The 22,504-nt window shown below is 34.3% G+C and overlaps 1 protein-coding gene across 1 annotated transcript in view; it reads left to right on the forward strand.

The window, feature by feature from the left end:
- The first annotated feature begins 10,958 nt into the window (after positions 1–10,958).
- Positions 10,959–22,504, forward strand: part of LOC113232173 (fatty acyl-CoA reductase wat-like) — a 32,163-nt gene continuing 20,617 nt past the window's right edge. The window contains exons 1-3 of the mRNA XM_026466810.1: positions 10,959–11,128; positions 19,440–19,530; positions 20,489–20,611. Coding sequence (XP_026322595.1) covers positions 10,959–11,128; positions 19,440–19,530; positions 20,489–20,611 — 384 coding nt within the window. The remainder of the gene's footprint in view (positions 11,129–19,439; positions 19,531–20,488; positions 20,612–22,504) is intronic.

A 22,504-nucleotide genomic window follows, 5' to 3' on the forward strand; every position in this document is an offset into this window, starting at 1 on the left:
TTATAATGTTAAAGTACTTAGACAATTTTAACTGCCAAAAAAAGAAAAGTATATAATAATGAAATCTATTAAAATTACGTTGTTTTCAATTATTTTTCCGCATGTTCATGAAGAAAAATTAATAAAACAAGCAGAGTCTTGATTGTCACGTTTTGAATTCGGAATTCGACACCTCCTGCGTATAATAAAACTAACCAACTATCGTATGTCGAAATTACCAAATTCACAGAAGAGCCTTTTAAAGTTCTGAATTCACTAAAATAATCATATCACGTGACTTTACACATAGAGTATTATAAAATCCTAGATATCGGTTAGATGATCTATTAGATGATCACTCTATGTGAGTAACGAGCTTTGCCCACTAAAACGGAGAACTTTAAAACGCTCTCCTGTAAACTTGGCAATTTCGACATACGATACTTTTACGTAGGAGGTGTCGAATTATAGTCTAGTATCAACTGTTAGTTTCGCCAAGGAGCATATAGATGGCGCTGTCATAATGTTACGAAATAAACATCGCGTATTTTTAATTAACGAGAAATTTTTCTATTTCCTATGTGTTTATTAAATAAAAAATAAACAAAATATTGCAGAGATATACGTAAATAAATAAGTTCAATTTAACTTTTAATCATCACAAATCAATATTAAGACAATAAAAAACTGAAAATAATATTGTTTCCATTGCATCCGTGTAACCATTTTAAGATTAGTAAATTTGACATAAGGGCAAATATTACTTTAATGTTACAGTCCCGTCATAGCACGAACTGAGTGAATGAATAGTCACAAAGCTGCAAATAAAACATCATAGTTTTAACGTTACAAAAACCTTACTTTAAGCGCGTTATTGTATGAAAAGTCAATGTAAGGTTAAAGTAATATTATTTTAAGAAGTTGTGGTTGACTCCCTGTTACTACGCAGATTGTTTCCTTTTTTTATGTGTGGTAGAGGTTCTAGAAGCAAATGCACTACATTCTCGCGTCAGACTGCTGAGTGGGAGAGAAGTCGTGGTTAACAATCGCCATCTAGCGCCTACAGTGCCGCCTATGGAAGAAGTAGACAGTGATTTTTCCCTACGAGTCGCCTGATGAAGAAACACCTGACTCTTAAGTAGAGGTGCCATTGCGTCGCGCTGAGAGAGCTCGACGATCTCTACCTAAACGATTTTGTGGTGGGGTGAATGTGGTAATCTAGGATTTATCTATGACGTTGCTATGGACCTATTTATAAAAAGATTGTCAAGATCTGACTTTATTTCTGCTAAATAGAACCTATATTATATCTATAGGCACTTACTTTATTCTCCACATTATGAGACCATGTGACGGGACGAGCACGTCGTGCACCTGTTGGTAAGAGACACGCCATTCCTTGTTTCAAGACGCACCTTGGTTCAAGACGCTACTAAAAACAACAGGCACATGGGACTTGTTAACTTATGTCTCTGGGGGACAGGCGCAGTGGCAGTGCCTCTCAAATCTTTGCGATGCTCTAAGTGGCACTACAACTGCTATGGATAGGCGTGTCGCTATCCACCGAGCGATTCATTCTGTGTACCGACTAGGCTCTCGTGTTTCTCTCAGAGAAAAGTTTAAGGAGACTGGTATCATGACTGTGGTATCACAGTACATTTACTCAAATATTTTGAATGCCCGTAAAAATATACATAATTTCAATAAGAAAGATCATATCCATAATATTAACCTTAGAGCTAAGTCCAAACTCATGATACCTCGATTTCGTTTAACCAAGGTAAACAACTCTTTTATAGGGAACTGTAGGTATACGTTTGTACAATAAGATTCCGAAGTATATATTAAGTTTATCATTTCCTAAGTTTAAAAACTGCATTAAAAATATTTTGATCGAAAAGTCGTATTACAAAATTGAAGACTGCGTGTTAGATAAAGATGTGTGGAAAGACGACACGGCTCCAGAATCCACACAAATTTGATTCAAAGTGTATTCCATAGCATTTAGGTTTATTTGAAAAGAGCAATCCCTAGAGTTTCTTGCTCGTTCTTCTCAGGGAGGTCAGTGTAGTGTACCAGCAGGAGCTTAAATAAATAAATGATCTATATATATTAGAATAAATGATCTTTGACTTTGACTTTGACCACCAGGCGCGAGACTGGTTCGTCCCGTTTCTCATAAAATAATAATTAATGACCTTCAAACAAGGAAATACCCAACGGACTCACAGAGTTCACCCTGATTATTAATAAACAAATTTGGTGCATGTTCGAAAACATGCGAGTAGACCTTAATATTATTTCCAGCAGAGTTTAAGGACTAAAATGACCTAGACGAAAGGGCCCTGAACAGTCGAGATTGTATCAAAAGGTCGAATTAATTGTTGACCAAATCGACAAAACGGAGCGACGTTTCGCGAGGGTCACCTTACTTGTTTGTGTGAAAGTAAAAAACATTTATTATGGAAGATAAAACGCTCGTTAAATATAATTTTTACTTGGACTAAATGCGTCATTTTGTACAATTCTTGTTTGTAATAATATATACGTTTTATATAAAGCTCATTTTATATATGAATTCAGATAATTTTTAAGGGGTGTTAGGAAAGTCTATCGTCTTTTTTTCTTTTGTTTTTGATTTTTGTTTATTTATATACATCTAAAAAATCACCAAAATGTGAATTCCGAGCATTGTTTCAATTTAACCGACTGGTTCTGTAATTTATACCAAATTGGACTTCAATAGGCTCAGACGTAAAACAAATAAAAAATTACAATAAAACGTAACATCACATATATAAGTCTAGGTAACAAACTTATTATTAAAAAAAATAAGTTCTTCGCGTAACACAATCCTATCAAATGTCAGGATTTTGAGTACGTACAGTTCTTGATTCCAATTATGAAACCGCAAACGCTGTGTCGTGTGAGATTCCTGGAAAACCATTTTAATATCCATACATTTCACTGGTCCATTTTAACCCACCGTATGATTGTGTTACAAAAACAAATCTAATAAAATATAACCCATAAATGCCGGCAATCGTCTTAATGTAAGTCAACTGTAGAAAAATTATACTTCTATGCTGTAAATTACAAACACTGTAGGCTTACCTTTAAGTTAACTACACCAACAAAACAAGATTTTTCAAAACAAAACATAGACGTTCAATATCACAATAAAAACAACATTACCAATATGCATTGAAGTAAGACGCATGTCGCCGGATCATGCCAATAGAGCAATTAAAAAAATAGTTTTTGAGATATGAGGACGGTCCAATTTAGTTACCGGTCCATTATCCCATACTTTCCTCTACATTCTGTAATCAGTAGGTTAGGTTAGATGACTATATGAAAAAGCAGAACCGAAATTGTTTGCGTTTTCGAACATGTTTTTAAGTTATATAAACTGAGGTTTATAACTTATTGTTATTTATAAGTTATTGTTGTAATATTTTTAATTTTTTTTATGATATAAGTGATGGGACGAAGTCGTACGCCTGATGGTAAGCGACACGCCTGTCCATAACAGTTGCAGTGTCATTCAGAGCTTTAAATCGCAAAGATCTGAGGGGCACTGCCACTGCACACGTCACCCTGAGACATAAGTTAACAAGTTCCATGTGCCTGTTTTTCCACCAGCACCCTTACTGACACTTCCAAACCGGAACGCAATAATGCTAATATTATTGCTTGGTGGAAGCAAATAGGTAAGGTGAAAGATAGTTTATACATTTTATATAAAAAAAACTGACTTCAAAACTTTGATTATTCTCTTTCGCTGTGTTCGTTGTTGTGTGATGATATTCAAATTCAAAATAATCTTTATTTCATAGGTAGCATTATTACACTTAAAATCGTAACAATGGTTAAACTCTACCGCTCATTCGTAAGGCAGATTCCCCTGAGAAGAATGAGCATGAAACTCTAGGGGTTGCTCATTGTAAATAACATTTACAATATTTTTTTTTTATTTGAAACATCAGAGATCGAGACTACCTCCATGAGCTAAACGGGTTACTACCACGGATTTTTGTCATCTAAGTACGCAGAAGTTGTATAATAACCTTTAGTATAAAGTTTTTGTTTCACTATAGTTTTAAACCTCGTGAAAGGCAAATTTTGTATATCAACCGGAATCTTGTTATAGAAGCGTATACATTGCCCCTTGATGATGATTTTTTGACTTTGTGAAGACGACTATCAAGAAAAGCTAGTTTATTTTTATTCCTCGTATTAATGTTATGTCTGTCACTATTTTTCATAAAGAAATTACTATTCCTTTTAACATAAATTACATTTTCATAAATGTACTGTGAGGCTAGTGTAAGAATGTTAATTTCCTTAAACTTATCTCATAAAAAATTGATCAAAGCGCGCGCTATTGGCTATCTAAATTAGATCTGATTGAGACAACCAATAGCGCGCGCTTATTCCAATTTTATCGCGCGTGTCGCGACTAACATGGGTAGCCATACTACGAGGGCAGTAGTGGTTAAAATTAAATAAACCAGGTTCCATTATGATTCTAATTAACCACCCTCAGAAGTTGAATATTTTCTTCAACTTCGAAAGGTATCGCTACAGAGGTACCCCATTACATACACACAAAAAATCGAATTGAAAACCTACTCCTTATATACGCTTTTCATACAAAACTGAGGATTTAGTGCATTGTTATTTCTTCGGTCGTAGCATGTTACACAATTCTCTTTTTAATGTTACAGAAGAATGGATCCAGCTTTACCTCTTGAGGTGACACACACACAATAAAACTCCTTTTTTCGGTCCAAAAGTCGGTAAAAAATAAACAAATATTCTTTATTCACTTATTGTACAGAAAAAACAAAAACACCTTTAGTAACAAGGAAAAGACAAAAAAAGGCTTATTTCTAACAGAAATATCTTCCTGCAGACCTAAATACAGGAGACAATAATTACAATAACGGGTGTACGTGCATAACAAAACAAAATTATGAAAATAAAAACAACAACTTGGACAAGTACATTTTTTGTACTATAATACAGAAAAATTCAAAGAAATATAAATATTATAGAGAAGGTGATCAGACGTGGAACTTCAAAAGAGATCTCTTCCAGCCAACCCAAGGCAGTGAGAACAAGAGTCATACGCGGGGAACAGTGTGCAAAGAACTTATTATTATATTCTTTAAGGGCCAATGACGTTAAAAATAACTCCACGTAATTCCACTGTCACTTAACCCATATAGCCTTCTACTTGATTCTCACTAAGAGACAGCATAAAATGCAAAAGTTCGCTAGCGCACGGACGTCGTTCTATTTTACTGTATTGGACGTTCTGATAATTTACACTACTTTGTTATCCGTGAAGTGAATAAGTGTAAGCCGATATCAAATAACGAAGGTAATATATTCTTTTAGTAAAGCTTTTTAGCCCATCCGTGGTAGTTCTGTGTATCGTTTAAGTTCTCGGTTTTCTCTCAGAGAAAAGTTTAAGGAGACCGGTGTCATGACTGTGGCGTCACGCATCAAGAAAGAATATAATATCCATAATATCGCACTAATATTACAATAGTGTTTTAACTCAAAAAAATGTGAAATTCAAGATTATGTCATTTCTGAACGTAAAATTTCCTTCTCTACATGTCATTAAAAACGTTTTGTTCAGGACAAAACAGTCATTACTCAAAAATATAAAATTACTTGTCACTTATTTTTAAATATACTTCTATTTGGCACGAAATTGTTCAGATATCTAATAAATTTTATCCTATACATAAATCATAATAATGTTTCACGGGAACCGAGTAATTAGTTTTTCAGCTATACTGAATAAATTCGCATTTTGAGTTAATACACTATTGTATTAGCAGTGCGATATATAACCTTAAAATGAAGCCCAAACTCATGGTACCATGATTTCAATTTAAGTAAGGTACAATCTTTTATGGGGAATTTATTTAAGATTATCATTTCTTAAGTTTAAAACTTACATTAAAAGTACTTTAATTGAAAGGTCATATTACAACATTTAAGAGTATGTGTTAGATAAAGAATTGTCCAAGTGCATTTAAGTTTATTTGAAAATAGCAATCCATAGCTCGTTCTTCTCAGGGATGTTAGCGTAATGAACGGGGAGTAGCTTAAAAAATAACGTTTTCAAGTGCAGGTTTTAACTTTGACAGCATTGACTTACAAATAAATGGACGACGGGTCTAATACAAAAACTACAAAAAAAATGTCCCAAGTCAACCTATTTAAACGTAGTGACATGTCAAGGAATATGAAAAAGCTAAAACGTTGAATTTAAATTGTAATGTCATCGCAGTACTGTCTAATTTTGCTTGCTTCGCTGTCAGTCGAAAAAACGAAGACTAGAGCGTAAATGACGCTCTGTATACTGTATCTGTATAAGTTCGGACACTTTTTAGCGCGGACCCGACGTCCATATAATTGTAAGTCAATATTTGACAGTAAAAGTTTTTACTGTAAAATTATATATTATAACTAAGTATGTTAGTACGGGGTTATTCAGATCTGAAAAAACTACAGGCTTTACTATGTGCGGCTGCCCCATGACAAAACCTAGTATTGGTTTTGGTCAAAATTTTACAGGAAAGCTCAAAAACATAAGTCGAGATCGCCCTTAAAGTTTAAAGTGAAAAAAGTATTCCTAATACAGATATCTTTTAATTATGTCTTACAGTATTGTAACCATGTTTTTATTGACGTGTAGAGAATATAATTTTACATTCAGTAACGATAATATCGCACTGCTATTACAATAGTGTTAAAACTCGAAATACGTGAAATTCAAGATTATACCATTGTTGAACGTAAAATTTGATTATTTACACGTCACAAAAACCGTCGTTTGAATATTGTAAAAAACAACCAAATATATCTACTTAACTCACGGTGAGACACGCTTTATGTGACCTAGTTCTGGCCAAAATTGTCCTTATTCGAAAATATGAAACTATTTTTTTTAAATATATATAATTGGCAAGTAGGAAATAACTTATACATAAATTTAGACAGATCTTTCTCGGGAAGCGAGTAATTAGTTTTTCGTCGATTCTGAGATATGTTATTCCCTTACTAACTTTAAATATTTATGTACATAAGTAAAGTTACTGTAGCAGCCACAAACAAAACACAATATATATAGATAGATAAAACGTTTATTGTCTTGCATCACACACACAACAATATAATAGAGTAAATTGATTAAGAGACACAGAAATCAAAATTAAAACGAAAAAAAGCATAAAAACATAATACTAACCTAATTATCAACAGCTGTGTGTGTGTGCTAAAGCAAGCCAAATAGGTCGTGGCTCAGTGCAAAATTTGCTCACGAGCAAGGCACTGATTTTCAGCCACCACCTTCGAGGGTAGCGCGTTGCGGTGCATCAAAAACAAAAACATTGTGAGGTGAATGTAGCGTGCATATGTTAGTATCACGTGAGAATTATGTGCATTATAAAATATAAAAAAAAAATAGTAACTGTAAAAAAGAATAAAATGAAAATTTGAAAAAATATTAATACAAATTCATAATTGGTATAATTAAAATAAAATAATAATAATAATCAGTACTTAATATCGATGAAAGCCATTGTAACATAAAATGATGATAATAAATGTCCAAGAAGCAAGGGGACTTCATTCTAGAAGCCTCCGCTATGTAAACCGTTTAGGAAAACCCAGTTTTTGCCTATCAAATATAAATTCCCTCAAATGTTTTATAAACGTAAACTTAGTTTTAAGGAGTCTAGTACTTGGTTTAGTTATTGCATTAGAAAATTTGGAATAAAATTTAATTTTGCTGACTAATTAAATTAATAATTGTAACTTTTTCATTGAAAAATAAACCGACTTCATAAGTTTGTTTATGGGCTTTCTTCGATTTCCTTGGGATCCTCTCATCAAATTCTGACTTCTTGGTGGTTACGGACTCCTTTGTACATTTTCTATTTTCTTTTCTCGTTGTCATTGTGACGGTGCTTGGTTGATTACATGTATTATATCATTGACTTACAGTTATATGGACGTCGGGTCCGCGCTAAAAAGTGTCCGCACTTGTAAGGCGCTAAAATCGTATACTGAGCGCCAAACTCAGCTTTAGTCTTCATTTGTTCGACTGACAGCGCGATACTGCGATGACATTACAATTTAAATTTCGAATAGGTTTACTTAATACAGTATCCACAGACAGAAGATTCTATACAGTATGTAAGCCAAATGTAGTTCATACTTCTTTTGCATATAGATTTTATCACTTTAGAAGTGGGAGATTGTACAATTCCATAAATAAAAAACTAAACATTGTAAAATTCTGTAAAAATGAATGTAAAAATAAAATTATAAAATGGCTCAAGCAACAAAATTATGAAAAAACTGAAAAACTTCTAGAAATTATAATATAACTTTTTATAAATTGAAAATAAACTAGAAAAAAATTTACTCATTTTAAACGTCCCGCGCGGTTGTTGGATCTCACAAAGACACACACTGAAACACACACACACACATACCATCCACACACACTTACACACACGCACACACACATTTATATTACATATTTTATACTCGTATATATTTATACATACTTTTAACTCAAAACACTCTCACTTACACACTTCCTCTACTATACACGCCTATAACATACATATTTTTTTCCAATTATATTTATTTTCCAAGTAGTTAGCTCATAAGTCCTAATGTCCGTGGTGGGGGGCCTGGAAGCTATATGACAGGTTTCGACCTAGTTTAGATTCCAGCTCCCTCACAAACTATAATTAAATTACATTAGTTTAGTTATTACTATTATTGTCATACCTATAGTTTGTGATGAGAAATAAACGTTTACTTTACTTTACTTTACTTTACTTTACTTGGGACATGTTTTTCGTGGTTTTTGTATTAGACCCGTCGTCCATTTATTTGTAAGTCAATGTATTATATCAAGTGAAAAGTCGATCGAGTCAATATTTTATTTGCGAATTTTCAAAATCGGTGCACAATTGATGGAGAAATTGGTGAATACACGGACATGCGTATGAAATTTGAGGATTTCCTTCGATTTTCATGGAATCCCCTCGTCAGACTCTGACTTGGTGACAATGGTACCACCACGAGAATGCACCCTTTCAAACAAAAAAGAATTTTCAAAATCGGTCCATAATTGACGGGCGGATGTTTTCAGTATCACTAGAGTTCCACTATCTAATTGCCGACTCAAATATCTAAGGCACTTTAACTACTTTAAAACTTATAAAGTGTACTTGCTTTGTTTTGAATTGGTTAATTGGTGTCTTGAACATTTATGGCTGGTCACGAACCAGACTAGGAGTGCTACTAGGTTTTTAAAATTAAGAAATCTCTGATAAATTGTAGAATTCTGATGCAACTACCACCGGCATTACAGCGGAAGCTTACTATTATGGAAGGGTTAAAAGTTAATTTTCTTTTTACACACTACTTATAGGGGTGCGTGTATATAAAAATTTGATTTTTTCTTACTAATCGAATTCAGAGCGCTTGCGCAGTACGTCCGATTCGTTCTTGGTTATAGAATCCAAAGAGTTCAGGGGTAATATTAGTAAATAAATATGGCTGTTTTTTTTAAATAAAATAAATGAATTGGACGTATCGAGATTTAAAGAAGAAGCAGAAGTCTTAGATTCTGCAAGCAACTGTTTCTTCAAACTTGTTGTTGATGATGATGTTATTAAAAAAACCACAACGTAAGCGACACCACTTGTTTCGTTGATTAATAATAAACTAAATGACAAAAAACTTGTTGTATAGTAATTTTAATCGCAATTATTACCTAGAAAGCCTCAAAAATCTTTTGATAGAGATAACAAAAATATTGTAAGCACCAAAAAAGGCTTAACATCCATTTTTTATAAAAATTTAGTTGTTACACAGTCGGTTACGAAATTCATTACTATCCGCTCACGCGATGCGCTCATCCAACCGCAAAATGGCGGCTATTTGGTTTCGCAAATTAGAAAAGGATTCAGTTTAAATACAAGTTTTTAAAAATAAAAATTATTATTCTGCATTGCTAAATAAATACCCTCCGTACTAGAACAAAAACATCTCAAATAAAATGCAGTAATACCCCGCAAATCCTGCACTTAAAAAGCGCTAATGAAATTTTTGGTGTACTTGGGTAAATATGATAATATTCCGTTTGAGTGGTTCTAATGTTTACCACGAAATTACTCCTTAAAGTATAGTTTATAAACATTTATATTCAGGGTATACTTAAAAAACGCAACTTACTGTATGTTTTCAATAAATAAACACCGACATCACCAGCCCAAACAATAACACACACGATTGTCGAGACGTATTTTTGAAGTTGTTTTTTTTTTAAATGACAGACCCAGACATTAAAAACTTTATGGTTTGCTAGAGTAGTTAACGAAGTAGCAATTAGTATTAGTTCTTTTACCTTTTATAACTTCGATATCCGATAAATCGGTATAAAATCATCACCGGCACCTCTAGGTGTGGTATGCTTCCAGACACGCATGAATCGCGTGAGCGGATAAATATTAAAATTCAATTTAGTATCACATTTATAAGTAAAAATATATGAAAAAATCTGTAAAATTTGTTAGTTTGTCACTCACAGTCAAGTTTAGTAAGTTAATATAATCAAGTAACGGGACGAACAAGTCGTGTACCTGATTGTGAGCTACACGCCCGTCCATGATCTTTTGAATCCTTGTCTATAACAGTCGCTGTGCCACTCAGAGTTTTAAACCTGGCCCTGCCACAGCGCCTGTCCTTACCCGTCAAAACCGGAACGCAGTAACTAACATTACTGCTTGGCGGTAGAAACACGTAAGGTGGCAGTACTTCCCTGGACAAACTCTTTCACAATAAGCTCTACTGAATTAATTTACTGTTACCATTGAACTTTGCAAGGCCTAGGAGGTAAAACAATTGGTTTTTTTTAATCTTACAGAAGAATGGATCCAGCTTTAGCTCTTGAGGTTGCAGCGTTGTCGAAGCAGCGTGCAATTATCGACGCCATCGAAAAAGGGGGCTCCGGAGTGCAGCAATTCTACAATGGCGCGGTGGTGTTCGTGACTGGCGGCTCCGGGTTTTTAGGGAAACAGCTTATTGAAAAATTACTTAGGTAAGTTAAAGAACGCTTTCCTACTTAATGCACAGGGCGAACTAGTCATTCGCCTCGTGGTATGCGACACGCATGTCCAAAGCAGCTCCTGTTCTACTCTTCTGAGGTGAACTGTGCCCGATGCCCAGAATTGACTGGTTGCAGTTCAGTCACAACGTCAATTTTAATTGAGACCTCTGTTTTAGAGGTGGTAGGTCATGCCATAGGCTACTACGCCTTTACTTTAAAATATGTATATTTATTAATATAATTATATAAAAATATTATACAACTTCACTCTGATCCCAAAGTAAGTAGCTAAAGAACTTATGTTACGGAAACAATATACCAGAGACAATATAGAAAAATTAGTATTCTACACTGACCCGGCCGGGAATCGAACCCGGGACCTCAAAGATAACATGAAAACCGGTATGCAAGCCACTCGACCACCGAGGCCGTCAAACACATTAAAAAGAATTAACAATAAAATTGATACTTACTGCTTCATGATATGAAAATATCTGTATTTGTTTCTTTTTCGAGGAAGGCAACTTAAAAACATTTTGATTGCAGTATTACTTACTTATAAAAATAAAATAACGTCAATTTAGTTTATTGCTTCATATAAAATTGGCAAAGATCTTAAATAACAAGGTCCTTATTATAATTATTATTGAAAGGGCAGAGGACACCTATTTAATAAAGAAAAACAATTCTCAAAAACTTCAAACAAAACTTAAACATCCTAGCTCTTAACTAATAACACTTAAGTAATATGGGGATATATATATTATATATTTAATCCATATCATTTATATTTTTAATCTTTTAATCTTACATACTAAATTTTATTTTATTTTTCTTAGTACCTACCAACCTGGTGATGACAAGCGCTTTTTTTCCACTCTTCCCTACCACACCATCACTGGTTGGGGTAAGTGGAATTTCTTTTCCACTTATCCCTATCAATAAAATTTGACGTGTACAGTTTCGACAAAAATATCTTAATAAATCATTGAAGATGATGGCTTAGTATATATAGCTTGTTCTGCAAAATATTGTCCTTTAAATTATTTGTTTTGGTTACAATTTTATGTTTTTAATTTTTTAATTTTATGTATTGATATTTAATTTTATTTTGTAATTGCATATGGATTTGTTGGGTCCGAAATTGGATTAATATTTATCTTCGAAAAATTCGTTCAGTCTCTGCATTTAAAAGTACTTTCCTTTCGAATGTACTACGTTTCAGTTTAAAGGCGCCCTTTAGTTTTACAACCGGAATTTCCTTATAGAACCCAAGGTTCCCAGACCTCTGGCATTTTGAAACGACATTCGATACGCATTGACGTCATTACGTCACAGTCGTTCATAAACATTGCATATGTGATTGTATGAACAACTATACACGCTGCTGAGCACGGGTTTTTCTTCTTATAATGAATAATTCAACAAAGCGTAAGAAAAAGAAACGGGTACTCAACTGTGGACTTTGGATTGTTGTAAGCGATAGAGAGCTATTTCAAATCTTATTTCTCAAAATTGATTCTTGTCAAAGTCAAAGTCAAAGATTATTTATTCCATAGGTAAAATAAATTTACACTTGAAAACGTCACATTTAAGCTACATTTAAGCTACTGCTCGTTCACTACGCTGACCTCCCCGAGAAGAACGAGCAAGAAACTCTAGGGATTGCTCTTTTCAAATAAACTTAAATGCTATGGAATACACTTTGAATCAAGTTTGTGTGGATTCTGGAGCCATGTCGTCTTTCCATACATCTTTATCTAACACGTAGTCTTCAATTTTGTAATATGATTTTTCGATCAAAATATTTTTAATGCAGTTTTTAAACTTAGGAAATGATAAACTTAATATATGCTCCGGAATCTTATTGTAAAAATGTATACAGTTCCCCATAAAAGAGTTGTTTACCTTGGTTAAACGAAATCGTGGTACCATGAGTTTGGACTTAGCTCTAAGGTTAATATTATGGATATCTTCTTTCTTATTGAAATTATGTAAATTTTTACGGGCATATAAAATATTTGAGTAAATGTACTGTGATGCCACAGTCATGATATCAGTCTCCTTAAACTTTTCTCTGAGAGATACCCGAGAGTCTAGACGGTACACACACATAAACACTTGGCCCTGTAGATATAAGGACTGTATTAACCCAATGCATCGCCTGCGGCACAGTGAAAATGATGTCCTGAAGATGATTGTCTCCAGATTTAATTGTCCTATCCACACGCATTAGATGAAGGTAGTCATAAAAATTGTATAATAATTTAATTTTATTCCTAGTCCCAAGAAATAGGAGACATCAAATTTCTCATAAGCATGACTTGTTTCATGTAACTGCCTCCGTGGCCGAATGGTTGTCATGCTAGACGACCTCGCAGAGGTCCCGGGTTCGATTCCCGGGCCGGGATAAATATTTGTATCGCCTATATTTTTTTCTCTCTCGTGAGTTTGGGTGTAATTTGTGGTCGTTGAGTGTGCAAAAACAAAATTCCAGTACGCATTCATAAGGCAAATTCCGCTGAGAATAATGTGTAAACTATAGGGGTTGTTCTTTTTCTTTGTATATATAGTACGTATTATTTTTATTAATTTCTGACGGATGCACTTTTGAAATATCGATGCCTTACTTTCTGGAACTCAACGTGAGTGCGAATGCCGATTATGCGAATGACGATAGTGCGAAGACGGTTGCGCGAAAGCTTAAATGCGCGACAGTTCATTTGCGCGATAACATGACAACGATGACGATAACACGAAGACAGATTTGACTCCCATGGCTGCAATTCTTTGCAAAGCAAAGCTTTCATAATAAACTATACATTGTATTAGACCCGTCGTCCATTTATTTGTAAGTCAATGAAACTATACATTTATTTTTGTAAAAGTTTATTAGGGTGTACTTGCAACAATTAACTTGCCTTCCAGCTGCCACAAATCTGTCTTCGTGCTATCGTCATTTGCGCAAATGAACTATTGCGCAACTGAGCATACGCGCAAATGAACTATCACGCATTTACTCTTTCGCGCAACCGTATTCGCACTATCGTCATTTGCGTAATCGGCATTCACATATCGTCATTCGCGTAGTACACCCATCTTATAAAGAGTGACTATTGTAACTTTAAGAATGGGTAAAAGCCAGGTTGTGAATATGAAGGAAATATGATATGAAATCAATTCAATTCAATTCAATTCATTTATTCATTCGTTATTACAGGTACATGATATAGATGGTAATAATAAGAATGAAACTATTTTTCCGGATTTAAATCGCGTATATTTGTTTTTTCAAACAAACCGACGTTTCGGGCCCTTTACAGGTCCCATGGTCACGGTTGACCGTCAGTATACGCGATTTAAATCCGGAAAAATAGTTTCATTCCTATGTATAACAATCGCGAAAACCTAAGAACTCGATATGGTAATAATAATTTTATGGAATCTCTGCAATAAGCCAAAGTGGCATACGAAGTCAATGAAATAAAAATGTAATGTCAAAATAAAAATAAAAGAAAAATGGATACAATGTCAAAAAACTTAATAACTAAATGGTACCCAACTGTCAGCCTTTACCTATTCTAAGAAACTGTCATTAAAATATTCTTCTATGCTATAGTAACACTTGTCAATTAATAATTGTTTTAATACATGCTTGAATTGCATTCCACTAAGATTTTTTATTGCGTCTGGAATTTTATTAAATATTTTGGGTGCCATGTCAACAACGCTATTTTTGTATAGGGCCGTTTTACATATATTTCTTCGGACAAATAAGTACGCTTGTGAACTTACTTTTTCTGGAAATTCACTTCGTCTTAACAAAAATAGATGCCTCAAAGATGTACAGACATGGGAAGGTTAATAATTTTAGGTCACGGAAAAATGATCGGCAACTGTCAGTGTATTTAATGTTGCATATGGCTCTGACACATCGCTTTTGGGCTCTAAATATAGTTTCTCTGTAGGTAGAGTTACCGCAGAAAATCACACCATACCTAAGGATAGATCCAACAAAGTCGTGGTAAGCCATTACCACAGTTCGGCGGTCCGCAGTTTTCGACAATTTGTAGAGTGCATAGCTAAGCGTGTATAGTTTTGCACAGACCTGTTGCGAGTGAGTTTTAAACGACATGTCCCTATCTACAGTAATACCTAAAAACTTTGTTACATTTACTTTTTCTATAACATTGTCACCACATTTAACTTTTAGGTCAGGTAGAGTCATTCTCTGATTAAAAAACATAATTTTAGTTTTATTTATGTTGACTTTTAAGTTGTTATTATTCATCCACGCAGCCAGATGGTCAAGAGTAGAGTTTATCTCGTTTAGATAATAATTGTGGTCACCGTTAGTGTTTTCAATAATCAGTCTGCAAATTTGTATATACAATCCATTTTTTGCATTCCAGTAACTTTGTGTTTTAAGATACGTGTTTGAGAAAGTAAGCCGACGAAATGATGCCATGTGATTTAGGTATGAATTTACATAAATCAAATACTAAATAAACAACACAAAGCCAGGAAGATTTAATACGCATATTTTGCCATATTTTAAAAAAATTTAAATCGTACAACAGGAGACTTGAGCATTTCAAAATAACGTCTCTCTCGAAGCGCAGAGAACTTTTAGATATGGTTTTCCTATATAAGATTGTTCGCTATAAGGTTGACTGTCCACAATTGCTTGGTAATTTAAATTTTAAGATTCCTGCCAGACTTCCGAGATCTCATGTAAGGCTTTTTCACCCGCCTCGTCGTAGAACGGTACTGGGTTGTAACTCCCCTGTAGCTCGCATGTCTAATCTATATAATGACTGTTCCAAACATGCCGATATATTTATTGACTCGCGGCTAGGTTTTAGAAACAATATTCTTACTTTTCTTGGTTCGACCAGATAACATGGTTGAGTATTTGTTGCGTTTTGTATTCTGCTTAAAAATATATATATCTTTTTAAGTTAGTTTCTTGGTCTTAGAATTGTTAAAACTGTTTTTGTTATTTTTTGTTTCCTCTTCTTTTTCCTTTTAATTTATACACACATGTTTATTTTTGCTTGAGGTGCTCGCCTATAAATGGTTACGCAATTAGATTAGTTTGTGAAATGTATTACTTACTCTTGATTTATTGTAGTAACTGTTGGTGTGCCTAATAAATAAATAAATAAATAAATAAAATACAATTATGGCGCTGATAGAGCTACAAAAAAACAATGTGAAGTATGAACAATATCTATAAGACTCATTACGTGTTTTTTGTAGCAGAAAACCGTATGGTGGCCTTGAATTACTCGCGAGATAGATGCAATATCATTGAGACTGGCGTAAACACATTGAAGGGTAATAACAACATAACATATTGTAATTTCCCTATAGTAGTTGCCCAGGTTGCTCTTATTGCGTAACAAATATACTTGTAATCAATATAAAAATTATTATAAGCTGGTGTCCAAACACTGATGCATCGAAAATAGTTATCTTGCGTCATCTGGTTTTACTCTTCAATAACGTGGATAAGAAAAAACTTTATAAAGTTGACTGAACTCACAGATAGTGCTAAGGCAAATAAGTAAAAAAAAACAAAGATCTGCAACAAGCACTATGAAAAATTCGTAGGTTCCGTTGTTTCGTTCCGTGGCTTAGCGTCAGGTTTGGCTAGAAGACACTGGTACAAATCCAGCCGGATAGAAGGATTTTTTTATTGGTGTTCGATCTTTCTATTAATAATTGTAACAAACTGTACTCTACCCATTCCATGTAGAATAAATGTCAACAAACAAAAACATATGATTTTTAGGGTTATCATTTCAGACTCTCTCACCGTTACCACAATTTCAAAATTTTCCTACGAAATTCGACTAGATTATGGATGATACTAAATCTTGAAGCCTTGTTTATAAGGAATATTGTTTAACAGAAGTTGCAAATCACGTAAAAATGATATAAAAATGACCAGTAATTAATTATTTGTAAAACTGTGTCATCCCTAGTAACTTTTTGATTTGAAGGTAGAGATTGCAAACATTCGAGTTCTGGTGGTAATTCAAGTACAGAATCGGAAATTGTTGCTGTATGATGTAATATGTAGTAAATTAATATCAATTATTATTATATAAAATGAAATATTAATAGGATACAAACACTTATCATACGTATCAATAGGTATTTTGTAAACTTTATAATAATTGGTTAGGTAACTATTACTTCTATATAACCCAATCACCTACTTACCTATTTAAATTCAAATTACGGGAGGTCGTGGGCAGAGCGAACCTTTATAATGAGCATTGAAACAAATGTTCTTTTCCTATGCCATCCTTGGTTGCCTATTAACGTTTTGTTATTAAAAATTCTACATCGAATTTGGCTAGAGTATAGTAGAGAAATTTCACAAAAATAATTGAATATCATGGTGAAAGATCGCGTGACATTGAATAAAAAAACCATTGACTTATAATTATATGCACTCGGTTTTCTTGTAATGATGCATGTAACGTCTTCATCATGTATCTATGATGGATACCCACCTTTAGGGTGGCAAACTAGGCGATGAATCCGGTTTCGCGCATTTTCCGGTAACCGATTTTAATAAAACCTGGCAAATAGATGTAATTCCTCGAACTTTTGAGACCGGTTTTTTTATGCAATCAATACCGGACTGCGTTTGGCATTACCCATACATCTCTATAACAAAATTCATTTAAAATTTTTTTCAGCGGTTTGGAAATAAAAAAGCAAGGGACAAAGTTAGCATTTATAAAATTAGTTTGGATTTGTTAAAAAAAGGGTATCGATGGATTTTTTAAAGTTTTTTTTATTGACTTACAATTATATGGACGTCGGGTCCGCGCTAAAAAGTGTCCGAACTTATAGGGCGTTAAAATCGTATACAGAGCGTCATTCACGCTTTAGTCTTCGTTTGTTCGACTGACAGTGAAGCAAGCAGAATTAGACAGTACTGCGATGACATTACAATTTAAATTCAACGTTTTAGCTTTTTCATATTCCTTTACATGTCACTACGTTTAAATAGGTTGACTTGGGACATTTTTTTCGTGGTTTTTGTATTAGACCCGTCGTCCATTTATTTGTAAGTCAATGATTGCATGTCATAAAATTGGCAATACGTACTGACTGACATCAATGTCATTTAATACCTTCTAGACGTGCGTACACAATAAATGATTTGTTTGATGGATTGATTGACCTAGGAGAATAACATAGGCCCATTTTTATCACAAAAATAAATCTTAAAGGTCGTGAAATTGGGGATGAAATTCATATGAAGCACCTTTTGCTTCTCAAGTAAGAGATCTGAAAGTTCATAGCTTTTGCAAAGAAAATTGTTTCAATGTGATCTGTAAAAAGTAAATGTTTCAGTGTTTTTGACCAACTACCCCTCATAGTATTGTAGGGGTAGATCACTTGACGTACTCCCTAGAGTTTCTTACTAATTCTTCTCAGGGGAATCTGCCTTACGAATGAGCAGTAGAGTTTAATCAGTATAATAATTTCAAGTGTAATTTGCTTACATATGAAATAAAGATTATTTGGCTTCATTGACTTACAAATAAATGGACGATGGGTCTAATACAAAAACCACGAAAAAAATGTCCCAAGTCAACCTATTTAAACGTAGTGACATGTAAAGGAATATGAAAAAGCTAAAACGTTGAATTTAAATTGTAATGTCATCGCAGTACTGTCTAATTTTGCTTGCTTCGCTGTCAGTCGAACAAACGAAGACTAAATCGTGAATTACGCTCTGTATACGATTTTAACGCCCTATAAGTTCGGACACTTTTTAGCGCGGACCCGACGTCCATATAATTGTAAGTCAATGTTTGGCTTTGACTCATTTTACGCAAACGAAGTCGTGGGCAACAGCTAGTAGAGAATAATTATTATTTGGGTTCGATTACATGTCTGAATATAGGAATATCATAATTTCTAGCAGCAGAAGTCCTTGTAAAAGAGTCATTCAGGGAAGTATTGCCACCTTTGTTTTGAAGAGTTCTGGTGAAATTACGAGCTCTTTGGACTTTTCATCTTAGTCCGTGGGGCACCTCAGATCTTTGCGATTTAAAGCTTTGAGTGGCACTGCATCTGTTTAAGGACAGGCGTGTCGCTTATCGTCAGGCGCACGACGTATTCGTCCAGTCACTTAGTTTAATTTTTTTTTTAATTATACCAAGGGTACGTGGGTACACTTCACGGTTCACGCGCCTAGTGTGTCGCAGTCCTTGCCCAGCAATAGACCTATATGAGTTGTAACTGATGACCATATATTTTGCATTTTCAGATCATGCGACGTGAAGAAAATCTTTGTCCTCCTACGGGAAAAGAAAGGGAAAACTATGGAGGCACGTCTAGAGGAATTCCTAGAAGATCCGGTTGGTATTAAACAACAAAAATACTTGAATGTAAAAAAGGCAGAGTGCAGAAAAACTTCGTTGATAAAATAATTTAAATCTAAGCGGGCGCCATTGACAATTTCGTAAATCTGAAACTAGCATAACACATTTAGTTGTTATTTTGATTGGTGTACAGACTTTGCTCTAGTATGTGTTAGGTTTTTATAGAAATTTTCAAGTTTGAGATCAGATATGTATTTGATTCATCGAGTATATAACCAGAAATAGATACGAAATATCCTTTAATTTGTTTGAAAACTATTCTGCCAATCATTACGGTGACAACAACGCTCCGATTGGCCAGTCCGAATTCGAAACAATTGACGGGTGTCGTCAATTGTTTCACTTCAAACCGACCAGTTTTACTTGAGTTTTGTTATAATGGACAGAAATTGAAAAATTACATATTTAATATTTAAAATTACCAATGAAATTCGATTCCGTTTGTTTTGTAATTAGGTGTTTTGGTGTTTTTCCCACACCACCGAATGGAACAGCCTACCATCGTACCTCCCGCTAAAGGAGTAGAGTCCATCCCCACATCTTAGATGCCTGGCATTATAAGTCCACGCGGGCATCTCGTTCGTTCCATCCTCGAACCTGCAAGATGTAAGATGATCTTCCTCCTGAAGTATTTCCTATGCGCTGTGACATGGGGTTCTTCAAAAAGCGTGTTTACGGGTCTCTCAAAGGCTGGCGACGCATAGGCAGCTCATCTGATGTTGCAAACGTCCATGGGCGACGATGACCACCTCCAATCAAGTGGCTCGTCTGCTCGTTTGCCTCTTTCTTTACACAAAAAAAACATAATTAGGTCTTGAAATCTTGTAACTATTACTTAGGCAACTTAGCACTTTAAGAAATGTCATTCAGCTCCCATTGTTTATAATAGGTACTTACTTATGTTTTCTAAGGAAGTGATTTTTTTTTATTTCAGGTATTCGAATTACTCTGTAAAAAGAAGCCGTCTTTCTCCAACAAGCTGCATGCCATAGCTGGAGACATTATGGAGTTGAAACTTGGCATATCTGAAGACGATTGGTCCATTATCACTAAAGAGGTTTGGCATATACTTAAACTTTTTCTTATAGTATCGATAACGTACACTTGTAATGCTTGCCATTGTGAAAGAAATTGCCAATTGGCGTATGGTACTCGCCAATTGCTCCTCAGGGTTAGACCTTTTAAAACAATATTACTTTAACCTTACATTGACTTTTCGTACTATGACGCGCTTAAAATAAACTTATTATAATGTTAAAACTATGATGTTTTATTGGCAGCTTGGTGACTATTCATTCACTTAGTTCGTACTAAGACGCGACTTTGACATTAAAGTAATATTGTTCTTAAGTCAAATTTAGCAATCTTAAAATAATTACATGGATGCAATGGAAACAATATTACTTTCAGTTTTATTGTCTTAATATTGATTTGTGATGAGTAAAAGTTAAGTTGAACTTATTTATTTACGTATATCTCTTCAATATTTTGTTTATATTTTATTTAATAGCACATAGGAAATAATTTCTCGTTAGTTAAAAATACGCGATATTTATTTCGCAAAATTATGACAGCGCCATCTATATGCTCCTTGGCGACAATAACAGTGGACACTAGACTATAATTCCGAATTTACAACGTGACTATCAAGACTCGGCTTGTATTATTTATTTGTCTTCACGACAATGCGGAAAAATAATTGAAAAGAACGTAATTTTAATATACTTCATTATTACGTACTTTTCTGTTTTGAGCAGTTACAATTTTCTGAATGTAAATAACATTATATTACGATAGGACTATTCGGAACATCAAAAACGAAAGAGATGGCATTATCCTATTTTTAGTAAGGAATAGACGATATTGGGAAATCAATCAAGCTATAATACAATACTTGGTTGATAGGTTTGTCATATGACGAATATTAATATTATAATAAGCTTACTATAAGCTTACATTGAAATAAGATTGTTTTTGACCTACTGTCGTACACCCCAAGAGATCCAACTTGAAATATGCTCTTCATCATCATTAACCCATTTATACATCTCACTGCTTGGAGTGAGTCTTCTCTCAAGCGAGAATTTAGGCCATTATCCGTCACGCTAACCCAATGCGGTGAAAGGGTTGTAACCCTAATTAGCCGTGAACAGGTTCACGGCAATGAAATGGGAAACTTACGGTCCACAAAATTTAAAAAAGACTGTAACAATACAAAGGTAAATGTGAAAAAACAGGTATAACAGTATAAAACACTCCCTACACGTTATTATTAAGGCACTTACCCCTAAATAAGCCGAGAAATTGAATTACAGAAATAGATACAGTAAGGGTGTAGACTTATAAATTACATGATTAGCTTATTAACAGCTCTGACTGTTGTGGCGGTCGAGCTGGGAGTGACCGTGGTACAAAAACAAGATGGAACAATTCAAATTTAAAATTTAAATACGTGTAAAATAAAAAATGATAGGATACAAGCGGAGAGAGGCGATACAAACAGGTGAGATGACGGTGAAAGGAGGTCACACCGTCACAGCGGGTTGTGGACTTCACGCGGTTTTCCGACGGTTGTGAACCTTCTTTGACCATCATGATGTTTTTTTTTTCATCGAAAAGCTAATAATAAAGTACAATAGTTATTTGTTCTGCAAGGCAGCAAAGTTGTTATTTGACGCGAGTGTTTGTTCTGAAACCTGAGCAAGCGAAGGTAGCTAAGATAGAACTACGAGCGAAGTGAGTGTCTCAAAAACAGATTCCAGAGCGTAGCGAGGGTTTCAAGACACGAGACGCAAAACAACTTTGCTGCCGAGCGAAACACACAAGTTTTCACCTCACTATAGCGAGGAAAATGGTAGATGAAAGAAAAACAGTTGAACTATAAAACATCAGATTTTTTAATGAAAAGAAGAAGTTTATCTTCGGATGCGTTCCGAATTTACACCTCATC

The sequence above is a fragment of the Hyposmocoma kahamanoa genome, unplaced genomic scaffold (assembly GCF_003589595.1).
Source record: "Hyposmocoma kahamanoa isolate Upper Pololo Valley unplaced genomic scaffold, ASM358959v1 67, whole genome shotgun sequence".
NCBI classification, from domain to species: domain Eukaryota; kingdom Metazoa; phylum Arthropoda; class Insecta; order Lepidoptera; family Cosmopterigidae; genus Hyposmocoma; species Hyposmocoma kahamanoa.